Below are 9,918 nucleotides of genomic sequence, written 5' to 3'. Positions count from 1 at the left end.
TCCAGTTTATCCATCGGTGGAGATCAATAGATTATAATTATTGAGGGAAGAATTTCGCAGCGATTGAGAAGGCGTCCAGACGAGCGCATAAATCCCCGCCACATGTCGACGCATGCGTAGGCATCTGTACCGCGGATTTCACATCTTTACATTATAATAAGAATCAGCCCGGATCGTATGATGCATGCTTGACCGCAATATATAACCAGTGTGTCGAACGCGTCACGATCGAGAATTGTTTGACATCGAGTATATCCCGGTAGACGTGTGAAGCAAGGGCTGCCCTACAAGTCCCGTGATAGGAGGAGAGAAAACTCCGGTACACAAGGGGAATGAACTCGACCCGTGTTATCGACTGAACGCACCAACCTGCATCGGGCTGCGTGCTCTCGCCTCGGTGGCATCCGCTCATACTTACACCGTTAAGAAAATTACCAAAGAATCGAAGCATCGTCAAAATAAGTATATCATTTTTGAAGAAGGATGGAGAAAAGGCGAAATATTTTTCCACAGGTGGGCAAATTTTCCCTAATCGCTATTTGCCAAAGCGTACGTCATTCATTGAGGAACGGGGTCTTTCATTCATTTTCAGTAGGCGGTCAAAATTGCCTAATTTTACACTGTTATTGTGCATGCAACCGGTGGGCAATGATGATTCCGAGTGAGCGTGAAGCCAGCTAGATATCATACGAATGATATGACGATTCTGTGAGGTGTATAAGGCAACAGTCAGCGATATTTTTCAGCTCCCATCAAATTTTCTCTACTGTGCGGAATTGTATCTGTAAACAAGATGGGAAGTAGAAATATCTTACAGTTAGGGCGTCAGGGCAATCCGATGAGCCAGAAATGGAAAGAAATGATTCTCTTCCACGTTGTATGAACTTTCAATGCCAAATCAATATCCTGTGGCAGGGTACGCAGTCACGGTATATCCACTTTCCCTACATATTTAATATTATCAATACCCCAACAGGGTGCACTGGCCTGAGCCAGCCGGAGAATACATAAACGGCAAGGACGGGTTTGGATCACGGTTAAGGATGAAAGAATAAAGAAAGATAAGGTGAGGTGAGGTTGAGAGGACGGATAGGCGGATTCATTTATGGGGGAAAGTAAAAGAGAGACAGAGATAGGGAGAGGGATGGGCGGGGATGGTCAGGAAGGGTGGATTCGGTGTCGAGGGTTCTGGATGCTATTACAGGGGTTCCGTGTTTGAACCGTACCTGCGGCTGTCTACAAGGGAGAGGATACACTTCATACGCTTCGCGGTACAGCAACAGTGGTGGAAAATGCCTAGAACGTGTTGTTCAGTACTACGTAGAGAGCAGTTTTGGAATAAAACGGAGACAAACACTTGGGGTTGAAAACAGCAACGGAAATACAAAACGCATCTTCGCGATAATACAAGAGAAACACAATGCCGCTGAACGGTTTGAATCACAATGATTTTGTAAAGACATCGGGCGAGTTCCCAACTGATGCCAAGTCGTTTTAATTAATATGCCATCTATCGTTGCCATGTTCGATATGCCGGATTGTCTAGCTATCCTTCTACAATCATTAGTACGTGGTTGAGGTAAACGTTCAGGTATATTTCTCGGTAAAGTGTACTCTATGTACGCAGGTAGGTGTAAATACTCTCGGCATACGTATCTATACTATAACCTATCTACTTATCAGCCAGCCTCATACCGTGTCACTTCTTTTACTTGACACGCTTTTAACATGCACAGAATTTTCGTTCGTCACTGAGATAACTAACCAATGAATCCTTTCTTCTCGGAGGAACAGGGTTCCAGTGCCCCGTTTGATTCTCCAGACCTTTTGCTTTTCTGCACGTCAAGGGTTATTTTTTACATTCGTTATACGCGGAATAATTACATTTGTTACTTTCCTCGATTTTTTCAATACCTTCAAAGGCAACGTAGAATTACAATTGTTTGTAAAGAATTTTGAAATTTCTCAAAATTTAATCATCCAAATGAAATGGGTTCTCGACGAATGTAAATAATTACACGACGACGTTGCCCCAAGCATAGCCCTGGATATGCCTATTTATTCGAATACAGATCTACAATCTACATAATTCGATCAAGGTATATACTTGGATATTGAAATTATGCTAAAGAAGGAACCAGGTTCTCGGCATACTATAGAAAATATCACCAAATTTCACGACACACGTAGGGATAAAGTTCGGCTCCGATATAACCCGTAGGGTCTGTGACTAATCTGTGTGAACGTGATACCGTAATTGTTACCGCAAATGGATTTTTCATGTTTCTCTTAACAATCAGGGGAAGAAGAGATTTCTACGAGGGCAGTCTCAATTTCCTGATCACAGTAACGGGAGTAAATAGAAATCTCGGGACATTTATGCGACTACGTTATTTATATACAAGATGCGAAATAATGATCTCCATTGAGTAAAAAAGATGAACGGGTGATGGAAAAACAAGGTAACGACAATTGATTACGGAACGAAACTAGAAGTATAGCTGATAAGCTTGGATATGAAGGCCCGATTAAATTTCCTACTTCTTTTAAGCGATATCCAACATTAATTTGATCTGCTATTAATATCATCTCTTCTTCATATAATTCCTGTAAGAGAATACCGGCGATACAAAGAATTAAAGACTTGCATACAATGGATTTTTTGTGTTTGGTATAATAATTATTATCGGTAATGGAGTTTGCAAAATGTGAAATAATTATTGCTAGAACACGATCGCAGCTTTCTCATCAGTTTTCCGGATGTGCAATTTAATCGTACAATCATAATTTTTTGAATTTCTTCGCGTGAAATTCGAATGTTTCCAAGAACGCTGGCTAAGTTCTTTGAGAGTGAAATCGTCCAGGTGAGCAGACTCCGCACTAATTGGGGAAAATTGGATTCGTATAATTATAGTGGCTCGTGCAATTACACTAACGACGGTACGCAGTTCTGAGAGAAAATGAAGTCACAGACTCGCAGAAACGTTATGGTGTTGGCGGGTTGCCTAGGGGCAAAATTCCTGGGGTGAGATATTTTCTCTGCCTCGCTTTAATCCATTCCTTGCCAAGTAGACCTCAATTACGACAACTGGCAGCAAGGAATATGCTACCGCGTTAAACTCCACATGCATGCGGATATAATGAGACAACTATCAAAGTCATGATACGTACTACAACATACGCCGACAGATTAAATAGTTCTTCACTGCCGTGGACGTGCTCTTCTTTAATCAATGAAATTGTCATTATCGATGGGAAGGAGATAAAACGTTTCAAGAGTCCTTCCAAATCATTGACATTATTTAGTTCCATTAGGACGATATTTTCTCTAAATCGGCCAGTTTACCGTTAAGTGCATTGTTTAATCCGTTTCGCATACATTTTTGGTCGAAGTTTGTTGGAATTTTTACAGGCGACAATATACTTTATTTGATGCAAGTTATTAAATTGCAAATTGTCTCGCGAATCATACGGCCTAAAAATCATCTGCCCTCGAAGTGAGGTGACACGTTAGCCGTGTATGGTAATTGAAAAATTTAATAGCACTTTGAATTACGCCAAAGCGATGAAAATAGCTCAGGAATAATCTCGTAAGCGAATGAAGGGCTATTGAAAATATAAAAAAAAAAAAAAAAATACACTTCCGCCGTCATGACTTTTCGCGGTAGAATAATCGGAAATCTACACTGGTACACGCTAGTGCGCAATAACGTTGATTGAAATCAAAATATTCATTTTCCGAAATCATGTGTACCTTTAAATACGATCAATTAACGCCCATAACTCACCAGACTGAGAATGCTTCTGCCCCATACATCGTAGAATCCTTTATTGGTTTGCTCTTAAACACAAGAGGCTGAACTCCAGGCTCGACACTTGTCCTTTGTTTTTAATACGCAACGAGGGATGGTATCGAATGGAGACGACATTAAATAAAAATAACTCGGTATTCGAAAGAGCAAGTATAAAATATCTTCATTCTTCGTTGCACCGCGACGACACATGAAAAGATAATTAATTGCACAATCAATCAAAATACTTGGTACAGTTCGAATACGAGTACAGATACTAAGAATCTCACAATGTTTCTAAACATCAGCTTCAATCTTCAAAGTGGTAAATAATTCACGATCGTGTTTACAGATGACTTAGCCACACCAAGGTTATAATTCAGCATAATTCGCGAGAGCATCCCTCACCGTTTATACCGCAGTGACGGAGAATATTGACGATTGTGCAAGAGATACGAAGCAAACGCGTCCGAGGGACGCGGGCGTCGCGACGGCACTGGAGTTGGCGTGCACCCCACCACCATACCCACACCGCCGGACGCCATGACTCGACGCGTGAGCGGGTTGTTTCTCTACAGAGGGCTGAATTCGACGTTACGGGGTCGGCCAAAATGAATGAGTTCCATTTACGCACTTGTCCGCGTTCTATTCCGCATTTCAAGACCAACGCGTACCTTACCACAATTATAAATGCGGTTCTACGCTTACCGCTGCAAACCGCTGTATTTAATCGATTATTGTCCACGATTTCTAATTACTGCAGAAAAATGCTATATGCAAATGTCACCGTTGGGAGTAACAGGTTCGTTAAATTGAATGTAGGTATGCGCGGGTTTGCCATCGTCAAAAATCAATCATGTTTAAAGAATAGAGGAGATAGGCTCAAAAGCATTGGCTACGTTCCGTTGTATCAATAGGAATGTGGGTTGCTCGTTATATGGTAATCTCAACTTTTCTTACAGCTACTTATCTATGACGATGTCAATTAGTCAATCGAATCGCAGCTCAACATCTTGATCATAAAATTTCCGGTGCCTACTAACGTCCTGTCTGCTTAATTAGAAATTACATCATCGATCCGAAGAAGCAGCAAAAAGTAGTTACAGGCTTTCGAATCCCTTATACTCTGGCCGATCCAAGTGTTGCGTGACTCGTGTTGTCCTAATACCCGAGGGGGGGGGGGGGGGGGGGGGATCGACCCGATGTATCGAGTATGTCCTCCGTATACAGTTTCCGGGAGTTAATCAAGTCTCTATTCTCGCCGAAATGAAATTGATAGAATGATCCCATCCAGTATCACTATTGAGAAAGGCTTATCTCCGGAATAAAAATATGAGAAATTTTTTTACACAGGACTTAGGCTTTTTAATATTGTCACTCTGGAGACACGTATCCGGCCTTTCTTAACAGTGGCCGTCGCTGTGCCAATTAGTAAAGTGTCTGACATGTGGGAACAAACTTGGAACACGATCGTTAATGATCTCAGAATTCCCACGATTGATCATGTGTCAACGTATCAAGTGTAATGTAAGTGATATCGATAAGAACAGATCAACTATTGATTATTGCCAATGGAATTATGCGCATCACTATATCTTCAGTCAACGAAGAGTATTATATCTAAATGCGTATAAAAATCTGATACCAGTTTTCGCGAACACCTGCGTACATGAGAATTGAAACAAGTAAACACATATCAGATTTTTCTGTATCGTTTAAATTTACGGGAGCAGGAGTATCGATTTTCGAAGTGCATCGTCTATGTATGCCGAAGATGCGATTTCAAACAAGCATACATACAATGAGCGATTGATTAGCCATATCATATCAAAGAGAGCCGGCTATTGCGGGGAGGGTTGATTGAGGAGGATTGCTGAAGAAAGTCAGCCAGGGGTATCTTTTGAAGCAAGCGACAGAGTGCCGAGAGCGTGAAGGTAATAGCAGGACCCTGCATTAACTGATTCGCCAACGGTAGGTTTCTGTACAGGAAGCACCTCGCATCGTGCCTCGCTTAGTTGTGCCGACCTTCCCAGCTCGATAACGTCCCATTTGTAATGACGCTGTCTTGAGCGATCTTCAGTCAACGCGGGGATTGTCTGACACAAAAACGTGTTCACTTGATTGAAAAAATCGTGAAAATTACAGGCATAGTCCATCTGCGAAAAAATTACCCCCGTAAGCATGCGTATATATTATGCATGTATACTTGACAGAAGTGTATCACGATGTATGATTCATTCCTTGTTATTTTTTTCCCTCTTTACGAAGAGCCAACTGCAGGGGAAACCGTGACGAAGTCTACGATCGAGGCAACTTGCGCAAATAGCATGCATCCAAGTTGAATGGAAAGTATACGGGAACTGTAATCCCGCCAACAAATGCTATGGTGGTTCTTTCTTGCAGGAGACAGGTATTCGGACAAGGCGTAAACGATAGAGTACATTTCGGTGAGTACAATTTTAAACTTATATACTTTTGGAATTATCAATATCTTCTCCCGAAATCGATAAACTCATTCATTTTCATTCCATGATTTCGTTGAATCGAATGATCGGTACTGCACCGGAGACTTACGATGTCACCCCTGTTGAACGACCGTTTGAAGTGTGCCTACCATTTCAATCTCTGTTGGCATGATATGCGGTCGATTGACTTGATTTTTATTTGCCGAACACTGCATCACACCACACTGCAATCACCAGATTGTGAATTGGCAACGTGTGATATAGTGTTTCATTGTGACGGTTCGAACGCCGAAGTAAACGAGTTTCATGCAGAACGTATTGTATGATGGACGGGCGTTTTACGCTGCTGATGACGTACGGATCACCAGGCAATTCTTTGTATAATTGACACCCGCACTGCAACTCTTATCTTTTTTAACGGTGTCATGCTGCATACCATCTTGTCTTACTCACCTTGACGGGAGAATGCGATTAATCCATTGTTTGCGAATCCTGGCTGCTCGTCGCTGTCACCGGAGCCACGTTGCCTACATACCATTGTATTACTCCCCCAGAGAAGGAGATCTGTCGCCTTCCCCTACGGCTGTAAGACGTCGGAACGCAGTTTAAAAATGTACGCAATTCCTTACATCATTGATACAATATCGGACAACAATTTGACATGCGTACAACTTGAAGAAAACATCTCTTATTGTCAGATGAATTTGAGACTGGCAAGTCAACAGCCCAGTCAAGTATTACTCGTCGATTCGTCTGGTCCGGATAATTCCATTATTATTTTGTGTTGTCGCTCTTCATATTCCGTACTCCTTATTTTTTTGTTCTCTACTAATTCCTTTTGGATTCTTGGGTTGTAATTGTTATTTGCGTATTTTTACTGCTACGGCGATCCCATCGTATGCGAATACACCGTACAACATCGTGATAACCAAGCCTGTATGATAAAAAAAATTATTGAAGGTGCAACAATTGAGCAAGCTCACCAGGAGTTGGAATATTAGCACTCTTGTTGTTGTGCATAATTTCCATTTCGCTTATATCGCCTAGATATAACGCTAATACTGCTCTCATGTCATACCACTGTGTTAATGAAGATCGCATCTTGTATGCTCTAGCTATCGTGTTAAGTAGAGGTCGGACTCTGGTCTCCATGTGGAAACGGAACGCGGTTTACAGTTAGTCGACTGCGTGATGTGTGGCAGTTCTGCAAGTACATTTCGGAACACAGCCATGGTTCGAGTTGATGACAAACGTCAGTTTGGCCAACATCTAGGTTGCCCCATACATAACCTACACGGGTGTCGAGACCGAATGTAATGGTTGGGTTATCCCATTCTTATTTGAGTTTTGCAAACCAAAAACTAAGATCCCGATTGTGTGATTAATAAATCAGACGCGACATCAAAAAAAAAAAAAATTATGCTTTCAACAACGAATTCACTCTTTCGGGGTATTAGCATAGCCAGAGTATGTAAACCCAATATAATTCTGACAATACTTTTATCGAAATTTAAATTCGTAGTCTGCATAAAAAAAAAAAAAAAAAATAAATAAATCAAACTGATTGCGTTGGTGAATGTCTCAGAGAATTCTATTAACTTGGTTTAAATAATGTTTTTTTTTTGCAGGACACTGTGCGTATCCTTTCGATCAAACCGAAGATCCCGCATCGGTACAGTTCCTCGACTCCGATGAACACGATCGTCATGTTCGTCCCTCAACAAGAGGTTAGAACAATTGTTTCCGTCATCTTGCGCAATATGCGCATCGTATAGCAGTTATTGATAGAGGCATACAAGTAATGTCAGCAAATAAATATGTTCAGTTTTAATTGTATAGTATCATTTTCATTAGGCATGGATCGTAGAGAGGATGGGGAAATTTCACAGAATCTTGGAGCCAGGAGTTAATCTTCTGATTCCTGTAATAGACCGAGTGAAGTACGTGCAGAGTCTAAAAGAAATTGCAATCGATGTTCCCAAACAAAGCGCAATCACGCTAGGTAGTACTGATACGTTACTTTCAGCAGTTCCATAAAACAACAACCACACAGCTCGGTGATTTACCGCAACCTAGCAAACTGAAACAAGCCAGGAAATTCTGATCCACATGTAGAGTTGTTCGAACCTCGCCTCAACTGTAGCACCATACCTATCTGCTTATCATTTTAATGATTCTATCGCCAACTATTACTCAGTATTATCAAGTCATGAATAACTTTTCAGATAATGTCAACTTGAACATTGACGGCGTCTTGTATTTGAGAGTGAACGACCCGTATCTGGCATCTTACGGAGTTGAGGATCCTGAGTTTGCAATCGTTCAGCTGGGGCAAACAACAATGAGATCGGAACTAGGCAAAATATCGCTAGATAAAGTGTTCAGAGAAAGAGAGGGACTCAACGTTTCCATTGTAGAAAGTATAAACAAGGCCAGCGAAGCCTGGGGAATAACTTGCCTTCGTTATGAAATTCGTGAGTAAAGTTGTTTCTACCCGTCAGTCGCAGTAGCACCGACAGGTCGCATTTGAGGTCAACTTTTTTACCAACTATCTCAAATGCGACACACAATTAATTCTCTTTCAGGCGACATTAAACTACCAGTGAGAGTACAAGAAGCCATGCAAATGCAGGTAGAAGCAGAGAGAAAGAAAAGGGCTGCTATATTGGAATCTGAGGGTACGAGAGAAGCTGACATAAATGTTGCAGAGGGAAAACGTCAGGCCAGAATCCTCGCGTCTGGTAATTTTGAGTACCATGTTTTTTTTTTTTTTTCTCAAAAATTATTCCAACTGCTGCATACAAGTGTTGAGACATCCAATGATTTTTCATTCATTTACATCTTCATCTTTACCGAGTGAAGCAATACTTGTAGCTATTCAGGTTAATCTGGCTGTTGTAATAATCATTTCGTTCATGTTTCAAATACAAAATCCAAATGACCAGAGGCTGAGAAACAGGAACAAATCAACAAGGCGAACGGCGAAGCAGCGGCTATGTTAGCTGTCGCGGAGGCGAGAGCCAAAGGTTTACAGGTTGTTGCCGGATCTTTGGGTTTGGAAAATGGCAGAAATGCCGCATCGTTCAGCATCGCCGAGCAATACGTTCGTGCATTCAACAAACTAGCCAAAACTAACAACACTATGATCTTACCGAGCAACCCTGCCGATGTTCCCAACATTGTTGGACAGGTATGTACACTAAATTACGTCCGATCATCCAAGTTATTATTCAAGTGTTACGATGATTGCACTCGTCAAAGTTGACGATACATACTCTATTTTGACACATTTCAACTAGCATGAAATTAACCTACTCTTCTGGTACTATACAGGCGATGGCGATATACCAGCATATCGCACCCCGTCCACAAACACCGGACGATCCAGCACCGCAATTTAAGTCGAAAATCCCGCTCACCGTTGATACCCCGGATAACGCTTATGAATATTTTAGCGATAAAGAGGAGCTGGAGAAGCATAGAAATTCTACCAGTAAGAATTCGCAAATATTGTAAAAGTTTTCATTACAAAGTAAATAAATAAAAATTGAAAATGTAAAAATATCGAATAGTAGATCAAAAGCGATTGATTGGAAACCCTGAGAAAATTTTACAGACATAATAAGGGCAAACTGGATTAACATGAATAAGCTTGTACACTT

At 41.2% G+C, this 9,918-nt stretch overlaps 2 protein-coding genes across 8 annotated transcripts in view; one reads left to right on the top strand and one right to left on the bottom strand.

The window, feature by feature from the left end:
- The window catches only part of gogo (golden goal), a 29,134-nt gene extending 21,673 nt beyond the window's left edge, over positions 1–7,461 (bottom strand). For 2 of the 6 annotated variants that reach the window (XM_046633830.2, XM_046633836.2), the window contains exon 1: positions 3,789–4,293. The gene's annotated coding sequence lies outside the window, so the exon portion shown is untranslated. Of the gene's footprint in view, positions 1–3,788; positions 4,294–6,709; positions 6,840–6,917 lie in introns of those variants that run through there. The other 4 variants (XM_069137542.1, XM_046633831.2, XM_046633833.2 and 1 more) reach the window with 4 other exon arrangements.
- Positions 5,835–9,820, top strand: Stoml2 (stomatin like 2). 2 transcript variants are annotated; one of them, XM_046633844.2, is made up of 8 exons: positions 5,835–5,966; positions 6,060–6,238; positions 7,885–7,983; positions 8,111–8,258; positions 8,482–8,730; positions 8,842–8,997; positions 9,202–9,446; positions 9,590–9,820. In XM_046633844.2, the coding sequence occupies exons 3-8, from the start codon at positions 7,948–7,950 to the stop codon at positions 9,770–9,772; spliced, it is 1,017 nt and encodes a 338-aa protein (XP_046489800.1). In that variant the 5' UTR covers positions 5,835–5,966; positions 6,060–6,238; positions 7,885–7,947; the 3' UTR covers positions 9,773–9,820. The 2 variants fall into 2 exon arrangements, with proteins under 2 accessions (XP_046489800.1, XP_046489799.1); XM_046633843.2 differs by lacking the exons at positions 5,835–5,966; positions 6,060–6,238 and adding an exon at positions 7,447–7,723.
- The last annotated feature ends 98 nt before the right edge of the window (positions 9,821–9,918 follow it).

The sequence above is a fragment of the Neodiprion pinetum genome, chromosome 7, assembly GCF_021155775.2.
Source record: "Neodiprion pinetum isolate iyNeoPine1 chromosome 7, iyNeoPine1.2, whole genome shotgun sequence".
NCBI lineage: Eukaryota > Metazoa > Arthropoda > Insecta > Hymenoptera > Diprionidae > Neodiprion > Neodiprion pinetum.
This window is presented reverse-complemented; position numbering and strand designations above follow the sequence as displayed.